The sequence below is a fragment of the Mizuhopecten yessoensis genome, unplaced genomic scaffold (assembly GCF_002113885.1).
Source record: "Mizuhopecten yessoensis strain PY_sf001 unplaced genomic scaffold, ASM211388v2 scaffold716341, whole genome shotgun sequence".
Taxonomy (NCBI): domain Eukaryota; kingdom Metazoa; phylum Mollusca; class Bivalvia; order Pectinida; family Pectinidae; genus Mizuhopecten; species Mizuhopecten yessoensis.
In genome coordinates this window covers 382,212-401,385 of record NW_018480068.1, presented here as the reverse complement: position 1 = coordinate 401,385, position 19,174 = coordinate 382,212, and the positions used below count along the sequence as shown (strand labels likewise).

The 19,174-nt window shown below is 34.9% G+C and overlaps 1 protein-coding gene across 1 annotated transcript in view; it reads left to right on the top strand.

The window, feature by feature from the left end:
• The window catches only part of LOC110443365 (protein Wnt-16-like), a 55,897-nt gene extending 50,999 nt beyond the window's left edge, over positions 1 to 4,898 (top strand). The window contains exon 4 of the mRNA XM_021487546.1: positions 3,674 to 4,898. Coding sequence (XP_021343221.1) covers positions 3,674 to 4,138 — 465 coding nt within the window. The 3' untranslated portion in view covers positions 4,139 to 4,898. The remainder of the gene's footprint in view (positions 1 to 3,673) is intronic.
• Positions 4,899 to 19,174: the final 14,276 nt, after the last annotated feature.

Sequence of the window (19,174 nt, the reverse complement as noted above, 5' to 3'; positions counted from 1 at the left end):
ATAATTGTTCCGGATCCCAAATAAATTTAAGTGTTACTATTCATGTTTCTAATTTATCCAATAATTGTTTTTTTATCATGAACAATCATTTATCATCCACGGTTTGGCAGATTTCATGTGTAAAAACCTGGATTAATAGTATCTTGATTTAATTTGAATCTCCGGGACCGGTTGTGATTTCTGGCACTAGTTGGATTATATACATACGATGTGAAGATAAGCATGTTTAACACTTAACGTAACTCACCAAGGATTGAATGGCACGCGAAATTACATCATGAAGAAGGTTAGTGTCCATTTCGAATTTAGATCGGAATCTGAGTTGAAATTTGTACGAATTGTTTTGACATAATCCTCCTCCTCCAGTCCCAACAACGGGTTCTGATTTAGGCCACGTGCATTACCGACTCGGTTTAAGAATAAATATATTCACGACGTTAAGCTATGTGAAGTTAATTGGAAAGTAAATTACTATCGCGATATGTGGCAATTCTTATACAGTATCATCCCATTCTTTGTAAAAACTTTCCAAATTAGACATTAAGAAGGTTTATTTAAACACATGACAATAATATGAACCACATGCAATTTTGAAAGCATAAAACAGTTTATAATTTCATTTCATTTATAACTACATTTTTCTTAACATCGTTATTGTGCAATGCAGTGATTATGTAATGAAAGTTATTTGGCGTAATGCCAGGAATATCTTTTTTTTCTGGAATCCTCTGTATCATGTATATGAGACACATGTACCGTCTGACTGAAATTTCTTTAGATTAGAGAGAAATTGCATACCTACGAAGTTATTCAGAATCTCAAAGTGTCGAGATATTTGCTCGAAAATGTCTCATTTTTCATTTACATTTGTCTCTTTAGCCACTTACGTTACCTATTGCCAACATACTTTAGCCACTAACGTTACCTATTGCCTACATACTTTAACCACTATCGTTACCTATTGCCTACAAACTTTAGCCATTAACGTTACCTATTGACTACATACTTTAGCCACTAACGTTACCTATTGCCTACATACTTTAACCACTAACGTTACCTATTGCCTACATACTTTAGCCACTAATGTTACCTATTGCCTTCATACTTTAGCCACTAACGTTACCTATTGCCTTCATACTTTAGCCATTAACGTTACATATTGCCCACATACTTTAGCCACTAACGTTACATATTGCCTTCATACTTTAGCCACTAACGTTACCTATTGCCTACATACTTTGGCCACTAACGTTACCTATTGCCTGCATACTTTAGCCACTAACGTTACGTATTGCCTACATACTTAAGCCACTAACGTTACCTATTGCCTTCATACTTTAGCCACTAACGTTACCTATTGCCTGCATACTTTAGCCACTAACGTTACCTATTGCCTACATAATTTAAATATTTGCGAGATCTATACACATATAACGTTAATAATATGTTCTAATCAAAAAATGTGATTTATGAAAAGATTTTACTTCAATTCCTAATATTTTCCATCTTAAACACGAAAAAGATCAACAGAGTTCCTTTTTTTATAAAACAACCATAATGCATGCATTGTAATGTAATACAATCTGGTGAAACACATCAATTTAAACTATATTGTTTTCTGAGAAATCGTGTCCAAAGAGTTAACAAGTGCGGTAGCGTTATGACTGTGAGGCCTAAAGTGCAGATTGTCTTGTATTTATGTAACCTCTACCACAAGACAAATGACCTTCCACGAGGTCTGGCACCAATTGTGAGAGGCGTTCGTTTACCACATTAAGGTTTTTGTAAATGAAAAACAAGATGTGCTTGCGTTGCAATGAGTATATGGCATCTTTACGGCCCATAGACGAACCTTATTATTACTGAGGCCATACGTCAGGAGCACATCATTTGTAGGTAAAAAAAAATTGAGTTTAGCTAAAGAAATGATTGTAATGTAATCGGCATTTAGTGTGAATTAAATAAACACGAACAGCAGTGCACGTTAAATTAAGCAACCTCCCCAACACAGCACATGGTTTAAGAGTATGTATGTAATGGTATAGGTATATGTTTGACTCCTGTTATCTAGGACTCTTATAATTTGAACTGCTCACACATTACAAATGTTTATTTCATGATGACTCGTAGTGACTTTATTATCCTATTTTATATGGTGTGGACAAATTGATGTCCAGGTTTTGTTACAACATGTTGACACCAGGGTATCGTGACAAAAAACATCAAACACTAAAAGACAACAACAATCATGACAAAATACTTGATATACTTCAACATCAATTTGGATTTCTTCAATGAGAGAAACCTGAATCATGCAGAAGCCCCGATGCAGGAGACTAGACAAAAGAGCGGATCATCATTAAAGGCAGTACTGTCACACATTAAACTAAATAAATGTACACAAAAGAACAAAACAGAAGAATAGGATCGCGAATGCGGCGAATATTGCTCTAGACTTTTAATCTGTATGACTATCTATGTTACTGTAAAAAAACATTTTTGTGTAAATTAGATGCCTGCATTTCCTGAAAATTATTTATCTTTCTTGAGAGACGGAGAGACGATAATAGATTTTGTTTCTCGTGAATAGGCTTAAGATACATTATAAAAATAAATGTTTAACAATCGTTTCGCGAATTCATATCTTCTAGTTGCGAAAATAAGTACTTGAGTAAATGAGACGATTCAGTAACTACAGACATTTTAGATCCAAATATAATCTAAAAAAAATCTTCAGAAACCCAAACAGGACGTTTGCCGAATTAAAACCATAAACAGTATTTGAATATTCATTCGTTTATCTTTCGGGGTTACTAGCTGTAAACATATCTTGTCTAAGTATGATTAGGAGCTATACGTATCCATGAGAAATATAAGAATTAAACGAAACGAGCAGTTCCAGGAAAGATAAAAATAACTAGAAGGTGGTTCATTTGAAACGGTTTGCCGTAATGACATTGGTAAGACCCTATCATTATATCCGAGATTATATCGTTAAATCTGCCCTAATTTACTTACTTATCTGTGATTAATCAGACGCTGTCATGGTATTACGGGCTCCGCTGTACCGTACATAATCGTTAGTGTATCTGCAGCAGCTTTCCGCGTAGGGATTGCCTGTTCACTTTTAGCATGCAATCTTTCCGCGCTGATGGCTGGCTGATCCTCTCGAGATCTACAGGAAATTCAGGACTGATTGTCGGAAATTAAATCTTTCGTCATTTTATTTTTTGTGTATCAACATTTAATCAGTTGCGACGAAATATTTCTTGTGGTTAATGTCTAAACTGCAATAATATGCATCTTGTTATCCAGGGGAGGATAACTATCAATGACCTTTATGAAGAGTGTAATGCAATTTAGGAAAGCGTGATTCATACCAGTTTTTAATCTGCTACTTAATTATTGTCAAAATCGTAATAGTTCCTCCTTCTGGTTTAGTCTATTAACTTGATATTAGTAATTATTAATATAATGATATATTAAATAATAAGAAAATATAGAAAATCGAGATAGTTTGTTTGGTTGAGTACTTCGTTCAGGGACAGATAACCCGTTACTCCCATGTTACGTTTCAAATATGTAATCCATATATTGCATACGGGTCTTAGTATCTAGTTCTAGCATGTATTTTAACAATATATATTTCTATATGAATATTTATTTATTACAGGTCATACAGTCGGCAATGAAGCTTCGGTGTCGTTGTCATGGAGTGTCTGGGTCATGCGCAGTACAAACGTGCTGGAAAAGTCTACCGGATTTCCAGCTAGTCGGCGAAAAACTGAAAGCGAAATATGAATGGTCAGTACGAATCGCTAGACGAGCACGGAAAAGACTTCGAAGACGAGACAAGACCAAACGGAACGTTCCGGTGGACGCCGATAATCTAGTGTACGTCCATCGGTCTCCAAATTACTGTCGACCGAACCCTAAAAAGGGGATTCTTGGAACGCGGGGTCGCTTGTGTAACAAGACAATGACTGGGCCAGAGAGCTGTGACCTACTCTGCTGTGGGAGGGGCTATAATACTCAAGTGTTGAGGCACGTCGAACGCTGTCACTGTAAGTTTATATGGTGTTGTGACGTGCAGTGTAAAAAATGTGAAACGCTCATTGACAAATACACGTGTAAATGATATTGACGCATGCGCGTGATGGATACTTTGTTAAAAATGTGATTCAGGGCCCAATAAGTACTTACCATGTCTAATACGACATCAAAACGGATGTGACGTCATGTATGAATCGGCATGACACGCGAACAAGTTAGTTGTTATGACAATATAAGCAACAGCTGAAGCGCATGTCCACCGGATACACCTCATCGGATTCAATACCCTGGAGCTGAAAATAGCAAGCTCACCAACTTGTTGCCTCCCGATGGATAATTTTATATATTGTGAAAATGTTACACTTTGTTTTACTTGGTAAATCAGCCTAGATAAGAACACAGCGTCTCTATTAGGGCTATAACTGTGTTTATCAGACAGTTTTTATTTCGTCGATTGTGTACATTCGAACTGTTTGTATTTTATTTCGTTAAATGTTTTATTTTCAATCATCGCTAACCAAACACCAGATCACACCATCACTAATTGCTTGCTATCGATAGATACAGTGAACGTGGCCGCGAGACTGCACGCGATCTGTTGGTGATCATAGATCAGAGAGATATATTGTCTTTAATATATATCGATGACGCGACATTAAGGAGCATGCCACCTAACACTTTAAGTTCTTAATATGATGTCGGTTAGAGTATGTCCCTTGATTTTAAAATTCAAAATTGGTGTTCATATATATTTTTTATGTTTCTTATAACCACTTTTGGAATGGAGATATTTGACAAAGGACGGTAGTTTATACCTTTAATAAGTAAGTAAGTAATTTCGAGTGTACCAGCTTATGTNCTAAAATAAACCTTTATCCCCCCCCCCCCCCCCCCCCAAAAAAAAAGACCCACTATAAACTGTTTGAGGTTTACAAGGTAAAACACAGGGTTTATTTTTAAAAAAATGCTGTCTACACAAGTAAAATTGTTATACAATGTGGAAAATCTCTCGAATATAGACTACGTGGTTCTTGTGGTAGCGTGTTCGTAACGAAAAAAGGTTGTGATTTACGAAAAATAGAGATACGTTACACGTGAATCTTCCAATTTAGATCTAGTCACTCCTATTGAAGTAATTATATCACTATTATTTCTATTATCAAAGGAAACTGTGACAAATGTTCAATTACTTTTAATTGTACTTTATTTTTGATGTAGTTACAGTAACACTGTCATAAAAGCTGCAAAATAACAAACGGTAGTTTTATTACTGTAAAGTAACCATTATCTTGATTTGTTGTGGACTCCAGACCAAGTGGGGATCCAATTGAAGGGATCGGGCTGTCGTGTTTCTGACCCCTCTCTTCCCTCTAAGAGTTTGTTTGTGTCAAGGGAGATACCTGTCTGATCAAATCAAACTAAGACAAATAAGCCTTTATTAGACCCACTTCATTTCCCTCTCAAACGACTGTTTTTATCATTCAGATAAAAGATATTATACTCTTGTAATTGACTTGGAGTCCACGCTCTGCAAGCCGACAGCAATTAACATGTGTAACGCTAGTAGTTTTATTTGGCATCGGCATAACACATAGCAAGTTGTGATCAAAGACAGAGAGTAATGAATTCTCCAGTTATTACAACATAAAGCCTGAAAGTCTCTCTCCGGCTCACAACAGTTGTTTAGACACTGCCTTTGAAACGCGCTAAAGCCCTAGTAAACTTGCGTGGTTTATGTCTTGCGAGAATCTTTCTGTATTATCCGTTCTAGTCAATTGGAAAAGCGACGGACGAGAAAACGAACTTAGCTGAATTGCATTTTTCCAGTTGCGGAGTTCAACTTTTGAAATTATATATATTTGTATACAAACAGCTAATCTACAGGAAAAAAATGTCAATGTGTTTTTCAATCCTGCAATGTACCAATTATGCATTCGAATGGGAGTGTTTGCGATGCCGACAAACCGGTAACACCGTTCCTAAGCGACAGCTAACGGAAGCGCCTGTCGTTAATAGTGGAACCTCTCGTGCAAGCAAATTCACACCACTTGTATAAATCCCTGGGGGAGCAGACGACCCTGTTATCTTTGTATATCGAGGACCAAGGCAGTACCGCAGATTATTTAGAAGTTTCAGGAAATACCTAAGATTAAATGTGTTGCTATTAAAAAGTATATTTGCGATTTGAGTAGTAATTACGACCTAGTAAATAAGTTTTATGTTACTTTTATTCAACCGATAATTTGTTAAAAGATAAACGACTTAAATTATGTAACAAATATAATCCAATGTAGAAGATGTAATGAAAAATGTTAAATTGTAGAGTATCCGAAAAGTATATGAATTATTTCTTCTTAGTGAAAATACAGATTTGAGTTAATCAAATATAACTTTTTTGTTTTTGAAATTTTGTTTTTATGTTTGAAATAAAGATCAGAAACACGAGGTGAGGAAGCTTCTATTCAAATGTATTAATTGGTTCGTAAGTATTTAGGAAAAAAGAAATCCTTAATTTACCATTGGTCAGTATCTACATCAAGTCACCTCCGCATTAAATCTGATTTTATATTTCAACAGTAGTTGATTAAACCAAACCAGATTGTTCTGTATCTTCATGATACGAAATGTTTTATCTTGAATGCTTCAGAAAGAATTTCGTCGATAAAATCGATTTCGGAATAAAATATAGTTATGTATGTAATTATTCCGCAAGTAGATTGAAATATGCACGTGTTCTAATAAATCATCACTGATCTACAATTATTTAAAAAGTGATGAAACAAAAGATTTATAATGTCAACAAATCGTGTCAAACTGTCTTGTTTCTCCTATGTTTATGTGCCCTCAAATTATTAATGGATTATACAACTAATACCGTATTGTCTCGTTGTAAAATTAGGTTGTAATTTTATTCATTACACTTTAATATTATGAACAATTCATTGTAAATAAAAAACACCAGGAACGTTTAGATGTACAGAAAGTATTTTTCATTACTTTGTCATCATTTCGATATTTACAAATATATGTATGTACATTTTACACCCAGTTGTATATTTATACTTGCAATAATATCTAAAGATCTATTGTATGTGTTGTATTTGTAAATGAATGTCAAAATATAATTTATATCAACATTTGTGTCGGTGTTATGGTGTTTTGTGAGCCACGTTTTTGACAGTTATGCTGAGCTGTAGTGAAACACTACATAGGTAGTGCCCTCCAAGCTCTCCTACGTCTTCCATTATTCTTGTTGTATGTGGTATATGGATATATGCAAGATAGTTGGCAGTATTCTGACATTTAAGTAACGAATGTTCTCGTATATCCAACAAGGCCATTGTGTGAAGATGTTAAAGAGTCACAAATTAATAAAACAATCGACAAAGCACAGACAAATGTTTCAAATATTATAATAAGTGAGTATGAATAATGATAACTGTACAAATGTGACGTGATTAACTACCGTAAGTCACTCAATGGTTAACAACACGTCGGCAGTTAACTAGACATAGACAGTAAACTAGACATAGCCAGTTAACTAGACATACACCGTTGACTAGACATAAATCGTTAACTAGACATAGACAGTAAACTAGACATCGCCAGTTAACAAGACAAAAACCGCTAACTAGACATGAACCGTAAACTAGACATAGACAGTAAACTAGACAGTAAACTATACATAGCCAGTTAACTAGACATACACCGTTAACTAGACATAAATCGTTAACTAGACATAGACAGTAAACTAGACATCGCCAGTTAACAAGACAAAAACCGCTAACTGGACATGAACCGTAAACTAGACATAGACAGTAAACTAGACATAGCCAGTTAACTAGACAAAAACCGTTAACGAGACATAGACAGTAAACTAGACATAGACAGTTAACTAGACATAAACCGTTAACTAGACATTAACCGTTAACTAGACATAGACAGTAAACTAGACAGTAAACTAGACATGGACAGTTACCTAGACATAAACGGTTAACTAGACATAGACAGTAAACTAGACAGTTAACTAGACATAAACCGTTAATTAGACATAGACAGTAAACTAGACTGTTAACTAGACATAGACAGTTAACTAGACATAAACGGTTAACTAGACATAGACAGTAAACTAGATATAGACAGTTAACTAGACATAGACAGTAAACTAGACATAGACAGTTAACTAGACATAAACCGTTAACTAGACATGAACCGTAAACTAGACATAGACAGTAAACTAGACATGGACAGTTACCTAGACATAAACGGTTAACTAGACATAGACAGTAAACTAGACAGTTAACTAGACATAAACCGTTAATTAGACAAAGACAGTAAACTAGACAGTTAACTAGACATAAACGGTTAACTAGACATAGACAGTAAACTAGATATAGACAGTTAACTAGACATAGACAGTAAACTAGACATAGACAGTTAACTAGACATAGACAGTAAACTAGACATAGACAGTTAACTAGACATAAACCGTTAACTAGACATGAACCGTAAACTAGACATAGACAGTAAACTAGACATGGACAGTTACCTAGACATAAACGGTTAACTAGACATAGACAGTAAACTAGACAGTTAACTAGACATAAACCGTTAATTAGACAAAGACAGTAAACTAGACAGTTAACTAGACATAAACGGTTAACTAGACATAGACAGTAAACTAGATATAGACAGTTAACTAGACATAGACAGTAAACTAGACATAGACAGTTAACTAGACATAGACAGTAAACTAGACATAGACAGTTAACTACTCATAAACCGTTAACTAGACATAGACAGTTAACTAGATGTAGACAGTAAACTAGACGTAGACAGTTAACTAGATAGTTAATTAGACATATAAAGATAACTAGACATAGCCAGTAAACTAGACATAGACAGTTAACTAGACATAGCCAGTTAACTAGACGTAGACAGTTAACTAGACATAGCTTGATAACTAGACATTGACAGTTACCTAGACATAAACGGTTAACTGGACATAGACAGTAAACTAGACAGTTAACTAGACATAGTCAGTTAACTGGACATAGACAGTAAACTAGACAGTTAACTAGACATAGACAGTTAACTAGACATAAACGGTTAACTAGACATAGACAGTAAACTAGACAGTTAACTAGACATAGACAGTTACCTAAACATAAACGGTTAACTAGACATAGACAATAAACTAGACAGTTAAGTAGACATAGCCAGTTAACTAGACATAACCAGTAAACTAATCAGTTAACTAGATGTAGACAGTTAACTAGACATAGACAGTTAACTAGACATAGACAGTTCACTAGATATAGACAATTAACTAGACATATACAGTTAACTAGATATAGACAGTTAACTAGACATAGACAGTTCACTAGATATAGACAGTTAGCTAGACATAGAGAGTAAAATATACAGTTATCTAGACACATAAAGTTAACTAGACATAGACAGTAAACTAGACATAGACAGTTAACTAGACATAGACAATTAACTAGACATATACAGTTAACTAGATGTAGACAGTTAACTAGACAGAAACTGTTAACTAGACATAGACAGTTAACTAGACATAGACAGTAAACTAGACATAGACAGTTAACTAGACATAGACAGTAAACTAGACATAGACAATAAACTAGACATAGCCAGATAACTAGACATAGACAGTAAACTAGACATAGACAATAAACTAGATATAGACAGTAAACTAGACATAGACAGTTCACTAGACAGACAGTAAACTAGAGTGTTAACTAGACAGTTAACTAGACGTAGAAATTAACTAGACATAGACAGCTAAATAGAAAATATAACAAAATTGAGCACACCCAGTTACTAGAGAATTTACTAAGACAGATATTAGATTTCGGATAAATAACACTAAGACTAGACAAATGTATCAATATTTAATTACGAAAAATATAAATAGCGTTTACTACACAAGTATGACAAAAGATGAGTACAAAAGTCAATATAGAGTAAGTCTTTACAAGACCACTGGAGAGTTAAGTACTAATTTTCTCTAGTATTACAAACTAGACAAAATGAAAATATTCAACTTCGGGAAAATTACAATTGAAGAGTTTTAAACTACCAATTTTCTCTAGCATTATAAAGTAGTCAGGATAAAATATCTAACTTCAAGGGGGTTCTGTAGCGTCCACTAGAACAATATTAACTATTACTTCATAGACAAACTTGACAATGGTTAACAGAAATAAGTTACGATAGCGTTAACCTCACCGACAGAATAATGTTTAACTACCCTAGACCCGGAATCACTACCCTGTCATTCTCACCAACGAAGCAATCTGGTCACCAATATTATCTTTACACAGGCGCACTACAATCCTATTCAAAACAACTTTTTTAGGAGTTTACTGTATGTACGAAAAGCAACAAAATAACCCTTCAATCAAAGGGAACGTATCGTGACCCTAACAAGACAAATGTGGCGCCATAAGTCCAACCGTTTCCTGAACCACAAGTGCCACCAAGCATGATAGGAAATCTTTGGTTTGTTTGTGTTTTACGTCCTATCAACAGCTATGGCCATTTTAGGACGAGTCAGGATCTTGGCGTCAGAGGAAAACTGGAAATTCCGGTGATAAACCACCGCGCTGCGACCAATACCTGGCGACTGCCCCACACAGGCCTCGAACCCATAACCCAGTGGTGGATGGCTAGTGATCATAGGTGGGCAGACACATTAACCACTCCGCCATGATAAGAATACTGGATCATTAACAAGTAACTTTACGTATAATACTACACAATTGAACATTTACTTGAAAGGCAGTAGTCAATGTACATAATATATACAATAAAATATAAAACTTCTATATATTTGATGATAACCTCGGATGACGTCAGTTACTTGCATGACGTAAAATCTATTCAAAACAAATCGACATCAATGATAACATAGTCATGATGTATATAAATATATACAATAATACATGCGTCAACTACACATAACATACATTATGTTTACACGGAATCTGAACCAACATTTATTGTGATTTACATATATCCTACATACACATGTATATTGTAACTAGACTCAGACAGTAATACCAGCCAGACGTTTGTTTGAACCCGGAACTCTTTTAACTCTAATATCGTATCAACTGATCATAGAGACTCGACATAATCCATATCAGCTACGTTACTTCATCACAAGCTTTCCACACCTAAAACATTTATATGACTTCATACCACCTTCTGTTTATATTGTGTTGGGTTAAAAATGCAATAAGTAAAGAAATATCGAAGTGGTCAAACATATTGAAGGGGTCAAAACGAACACCTCTATAAACTCCAAAACCAGACGGGCACTTCACCAACTCCCAGACCAGACAAACGCCGTATTTATAACTCTTAGGTCTTTTGAACTCTCGACTGACAATTTACGAAATATCAGACCTAACCAATTCTCAACGCACTATTTGCCAAATTGCATTCGAACGTACAAGCTACCAACTCCTAGACATTTCTAATCCTAGACGGACAGCCTACAACTCATAAACCCTACGGATCCTAGACGGACAGCCTACCCACTCCAAAACCTTACGAACCCTAGACGAACAGCCTACCAACTCCAAGACCTTACGAACCCTAGACGGACAGCCTATTCACTCCAAGACCTTACGAACCCTAGACGAACAGCCTACCAACTCCAAGACCTAACGAACTCTAGACGGACAGCCTACCCACTCCAAGACCTTACGAACCCTAGACGAACAGCCTTCTAACTCATTGACCCTGCGAACCATTGACGGACAGCCTACCAACTCCAAGACCTAACGAACTCTAGACGGACAGCCTACCCACTCCAAGACCTAACGAACTTTAGACGGACAGCCTACCAACTCATAGACCTTACGTACATCCTACCAACTCATAGACCTTACGAACCCTAGACGAACAGCCTTCCAAATCATAGACCCTACGAACCCTAGACGGACAGCCTACAAACTCCTAGACCTTACGATCCCTAGACGGACAGCCTACACATTCATAAACCTTACGAGCCTTAGACGGACGGTCTACCCACTCCAAGACTTTACGAACCCTAGACAGACGGCCTTCCGACTCTTATACCTTACGATCATTATCATCTTTTTATTTAAGATTGTACATGAATGGGATTGAACAACAAGCTATGTTTGTATAAGTTCTCTCTTAAAAAATCGTCATCATCATTACCATCAAAGTACATTAACCAAAACGCAATGAACTCAATGTGACGTGTATAATCTTATCAGAAGGTGGAAAACATAAACACACTTTTTGTAAGATGAAGTTATATTCATACAACATTACGTTAATTACCTTCAAAAATGAATATTCCTAACCAATTCATTTCAATTAAATGCACTCATTGTTTCAATTTCTATAAAGAAGGATTGCTTATACTATCTCCAAGACATTATACAATTCCGACGGACATTCTACCAGCTGACGAGGTTATCCTCACCTTCCAAGCCTGCCAAAACATACATTGTATGTGAATGCGACAGTTCATATAAGCCCTTTCTTCAGACGTAAGAATTAGTCGTATTGGCAAAATCATGATTATGTGACTTTCGTATAACCATTAATATGATTAGTAAAGTAGTGCACGAAATTGAGGAATATTAGATAGTGTACTGTGTGGTAGGAAGAAAACCAGATTCAACATCCAACAAAATATTAAAGTCTAAGGAAGCGAAAGCAAATGGTAAATAGCTGTTTTAACTAAAATCCAATTGAATATAAAATATATTTGCAAGCCAAGCTGCCGGTTTCCGTTATGATTCTTTTCTGTGACAGGTTTATGTCGAAATTTATAAGCGAACAGTAATGAAGGATTCGACTTCTAGCTGCTAAAGAACCTAATAAAACAAATGATACTTTTTATTTTTCAATGTTTCATTTGATTCGTATGGAATCTGAAAACATGTCTGGACATAGCATTAAACAATCTCCGTCAATCAAACAGATGAGTTACACAACTTGTCTCGTCATCACTAATTGTTTACAATACAAGATAAGTGTCACATTACAGCTGTTTTCCCATCGGAGCGGATATTTTATAATTACTTGTACATTGCTTCTAGTATCTTAGCTATCGTACAACATAATTCAATTTAAGATCTTTTTTATTTAATTCCCTTGAGCTAAGTCATATGTCATATAAGGGTTTGAAGGAAACTGGATTCAAATTAAAACATCCTGTAATTAGAAACCCAAACAGTACACAAAAAAATGCCTCAGCGCAAAAAAATATTAATTAATCAAATCGACACGTTCAGCTTAAAGGAAATGATCAACGCTGCCCTGTAATGCGAAATTAGTCAGGTGCATTTTTGTCACAGATACGTAAAAAAATAGCTAATTGTCAGCTTAGGCTCAAACATAGATATCAAGTCGACGGCATTTTGGCTTTATATACATCGTACGTGTCAAACCATTCTCAAACCCTAATCAAATTAAAGTTTACACTTGAGGTAGGTATGCAACATGACTGCATGGTCATTAAAATTATGATGGCATACACATGTTCCTTGGTCACAAATAATGATGCAATATGAGTAATATATTTTACCTGGCAGTGCTACTCATTGATCCTTTCAGATAAAAAAGGCGAATTCATTACACATCCATTAAATCTTTAGTAATAGGATATCAGCCTCCCATGTTGTTGTAGTTTTAACGTCACAGTTGATTCGTTACTCCAATGTCTTTTCCATTTTCGGGAAAGAAAGTGTCCGTTTCACACTTTGTTACGTTTTACGGTTGTTTGTAAAGACACAAATTGTCCCAGAGTCGAACACGCTAACCAGAGTTCTGTCTTTACAGCTGGCCGTTTTTAGGGACCGATAAGATTTGACATGAGACATCATGACGAACAAATGGTGATTAAAGTTTACAAGGTTTCCTCTCCAGTTTATAATATCTCCCCTTTTAAATATCACTATGATTCGTGTTGCTCTTTTTTGCCAATTCGTACAAACAATGGAGCTTTCTAAATCTATTGATATGTAGCCTTTTTTCCGGATAAAGTACATATTGGATTTGGAGCCATAGAGACATCAACACAATGCTATATGACCTTTAACCTCTAGGAAAGGGGCGATTAAAGAAGCAATAGAGTGTGATAGAGACTCAAAAAAATAAATGAAGATAGAGGCAATATTTTAAATCAGGATTTCAATAAATGTTCCCCTTTAAACTTGATATTTTTGAGATATAATTTCCTTCCGTCAGATGCAATTCTAATGTAGGATATAATGTAGGCGTGCATATTGAAAGCAATTATCATATTACAATTTATTACAATCTGCATTACATGACGATATGATGTTTGCCTAGAAATTATTATTTAATAAACAGATATGAAAAAGGAGCATCAGTTCAGCAAGATACAAAAAATAATTGAAAATTATTATTTTTATAGTTTAAATTTTTATTTATTGCAAAATGATTTGCATCGCAATATTATTGCCCACCTTTAGAAAATAGGGGTCAAGAGAAACTGATCCTGGCGTAAAACATTCATCATTAAAACTTGCTTATAGGAAATGGTTGAATCATCTCTCTGTGAGAATTAATTAAACAATTCCCTAGTATTCTCAGTAATAATTATAAATCACTTAATTTCTTGTCAGAAACTATGTGCAAATAATCTGAAAAATCCCAATGATTTAGAACTATTATACAAAGTCCACACGTCAATCAAGGTCGGTAGAAACTAGTGCCAACATCACATAAATCATAAAATCAACAGAGTATAAGTAATTTGTTGAAAGAAGTGTGTACTTTTATCGTCACTGCAATCTGGGCACGAGGAAAAGCGTTAGAATCGCTCGTAAAACCACCAACATTAAATGATATCAAAAGATTGACTGAACTCCAAACTAGTATCATCTCTGTGTAATTGCCAGAGCTGTATGCCCATTGTGATCATTTTATGTTATGTCTATCCAAAATAACGTTTTTTGTGTCGGTTCGAATTAAAAAGGGGCGTTTGATTGATTGCACCGTCCGTAGAAGTACTTGAATTAGAGGGAGGGAGCTAGATTGATTGCACAGTCCGAAGTGTACTGGGATTTGAAGTTAATTAAGCGGTAAATAAGAAAGTTGAAAGAGGTGGTTCTACGATGCGTACCAGCCAACTCCGATTCGTGCTCAAGGATTCTGTACGGTACAGAGTTTGATCCTGTTAGTGGGAATGGGTCGCGATTCTTCTCCGCTGATTGCCAACAATATAAAGGCTCTATGCATACCTCATATATTGCACAAACGCTTTGATTTCTTTGTGAAGACCTAATCTACGCGGAATCAGAACCGTCTGCCGAGATCAAACGCGCATCATTGAACATCATCCGTCTGCTATCGACAAGACGAATTCTGCAATTTTCTCTGTCTTAATTAAAACACCAAGATAATTTGTTTATGTGTTTTATTTTTGGTATCGGTCTTATATTCGTTGTTTCAGTGGGCTTTCAATTTTTACCTAAACATTTACTGTATAAACGTTGAAATATCTCCTTGCTTTATTGTCATCGTGTACCACCATCAAACACGGAATGGGAAAGAATGAATAGAAATTTGAGATAATTAGACGATTGGAGAAACAATAGGCCAAATTCGTCATTGGAAATATGTTTGGAAGACAAACTTAAAGGACAAAAACCTATCAAGGTGAAAAACAAAACCAAATAAAACATCAAACGTAGAACTATAAATCGATGACGAATTAAATCATCGAAAAAATACATTAACTGTAAACATTTTGAGATATTTTTGTATCAGTACAATCCCCGATATATTATGACATTGTTTATGTCATGTGTCATATAGAAAATCATTTCAATCATTAGAAGAAAAAAAACCAGACCCTAGACACGTTATAAATTTTTCAGTAAATACCATAGCCAGGCACGTATTACATCAACAAATATAATTGATAGATTATTTGAATGAAAAAAATAATTGATATATCATCAAAAAATATGTTCGGTGAAATTTATGTGTTAATAATAATGATACATCCTTGACGATCCCGGATGAGTACATATACTGTCATCTACAAGGAGCATTTATTACCAAACTATTGAACCGTATTATAACAATAATGACAAATCACCTATCGAAATATTTATATACGCACGTGAAATTGATAAATTGTCGAGCAGACGACAACTGATTTGGGCGGTAAGCATATCTTTTGTTAATTAATACTGTAACCGATTATAGTAGATCACGTCTCGGAGAAATCGAACAAGTGTCACGTGTTTAAGACCACTGCACAGTTTCTAGGTGGTGAGATCCGTCATAGTTATCACTGTCGGCCATTCGAGGACATTATCCCTATAGCCACGGGACAAACAGGTGATCCTTTATTGGCAGACATATTAATTTACTGCAGTGTATTAGCGTTATAATGTTAGGTATTTCTCCGCCGGGTTTTTATACATGTACGTTAACATGTGTCTCTATCACTAGCTAGAGGGTTGTATATACCTTACCTGTCAGCAATCACACCTGACGCTGTAAACATGTCCACTTACTTATTTATTTTCTCATTACATTTGATATCCATATCTTTACTTATGCTACCTGTCTACGAGTATAACGAGAGGTCAATTATATATATAGAAGATGCAGACAGTCTTGTAAACGATTCAGAATAAAATAAATCAACAAAAAACACAACAAAATCTACAAATATAGAAATGTATCATACTTACAATCATTGTCAGGAAATATGTTCTCGAACATTTAGCAATTTTAAATTGTTTGGTATAAAACAAATAACCTTTATTAATGCCACAATATAAAATACTCTGCTTTGCATAATATTATCTAGGGGTGTATACGTTTTCTTTAAGACAGAAAATGTGTTCATCAACTTCATGAACTTCATCACACACATAGTTATCAAACTTCACAGAATTCGACAGCTACATAGGCGGTGTAGTAGGCCTTTGATAATGTGTTAAGTTATTGACCAAAATCCCATATTCCTGGTAGCATAACAATATTGAAACAAGGACTATTTTCACGACAGCAATAGTTTCACCGTTCTGTTACATGTATTTCCAAAGGAGTCATATTTCCGAGGTGTTATTTTGACGGCAATTTTATCATTTTTGGGTTGAGTTGAAACTGACTTCATACGAAAGCGATCATTGTCAAATCAAGTAACATTGCAGATTAACAACACGAACCGCATATTAACAAAAGTGTGATACTAGAATGTTACGCGATAATAACACTTCGATGAGTCAGCTGTACCGTACAAAACTGCACATCACCTTTTTCGCTAGATATTATCTTCGATGTTCATTTGCGAGGAAACTTTTGAAAAATTATTGGAATAACATCATCTCAATAGCAAAGCATATAGCATATAGTTCGTGAATAAATTAGTGTGTGCACGCAAATATAAACTTATTTTTACCATTAGAAAAATGGCGGAAATAACAAAAGTACCTCAATAAAATGTCAACGATTTGAAACAATAAAATGCTGACATAGTTGATTCTATATGATATATAAATTTTCTCTAAATTTCCGAAATATATTATGTCTAACTATTGCGAGCCTTTAATCACTATATATTACACGGGTTGTTTTATATTACATCCAATCTTTCTATTAAAGATATTTTATCTGCGTTTTTGATAACACAGTCGTACAAGTGTGATATCAATAACATATATTCAAACCAGATACGTTCCTTCAACCTTGACACCAATTAGCATTAATGTGACATATTAATTAGCCAAGCTGAGTGGTTAGCCGACCGTGCTGTCAGGTGTCGACGGTGACTTACCGAGTCGGACAGGTTAGCATGCCTGGACTACATTGGTCACCTTCGTATGTAGTTGATTAGAGTAGAGCTTTTAATCACTATCATAAACGTTTAAAAAAAATTCAATCAGTCAATTACAGGGTTCCTTCTGTAGCTTTAAACCCGATATATAACGTACATGTCAACCTTCCTAGATCTTGTACTGTATAGTGGGTAATTTTCGCGGAGGATTTAATCTCGCTGTATGCGCGATCACAAACGGTAGCACGAAATTAAATACCTATCGAATAGTAACAACTTGAAAGAATAGAAATAGCAGAAAATACCTATTAACCCGTTAACTGCCGAATAATCAAATTACCAAATGCAAAAGCGTTCTCGTGAGCGAAACTTTTTTCACCTGGCAATGTAAGACGAAATTAATTCCCGCGAACTTGTTCTAATCGGGAAATCCACGAAATATTAGCCCGACGAAATTTAACAACTATACAGTACTCGATGTTGTTTTGAAGTATGAAATTTCAGATACCAATTATAGTTTTTTTGTTTTGTTTTACTACATTTTTAATTATACATATACACAACTTTTGTTTAATCTAAAACGTAAGTTGGCTTGTTATTGTACCTGTTCCCAATATTTTAGTTTGATAAAGATTTGTCCCAGAGGATATTTTCCTACTGCTGAATTTATGTATGCAAGTTACTGTGAATAACTGATATTTCAGGAGACATATATTTTAAAATTATATCAAGAAGGGTATTGCTTTAGTGAACTCAAGTACTTGTAATAAAACTTATCAGCACTATCGCCAAAATTCGTACTCGTAAATGTGTTTTGTAGTTTTCTGTCAAAGCCGAACAACACAGGCAAGAAAACAACATGTACAGTACCGTTGGAATTTGACAGTTTCCCTTAAATAATCTTTCTACTTTATTTGGAAAAAATATAACGTGAGGGACATTTCTGTTATTATATAAAACATGTAAGTAATAGCTAGGACACCTTTTTATAACGAGTATTCAGTAATTTGGCAAGGCTTAATTTACTCAAATAAACAAGTTCACCGAATCGTCCCATGAAAATTAAAACAGATCTAATGAACTCCAGCATGAAATTCCCCAATCCGTAGGCTACAAACAGTGGTAACACACAAGGAAGGTTTTGATTACTTATTAAACATGTAAACAGATATTTGTCAGTAGATTGAGTGAAGAGTTCCTGGGACGATTTGACGAGTTGACTAAAAAGGAATTGGTTTGTAATAGATATTATACAAAGATAGAAATCACAAAAAGATAAATAAC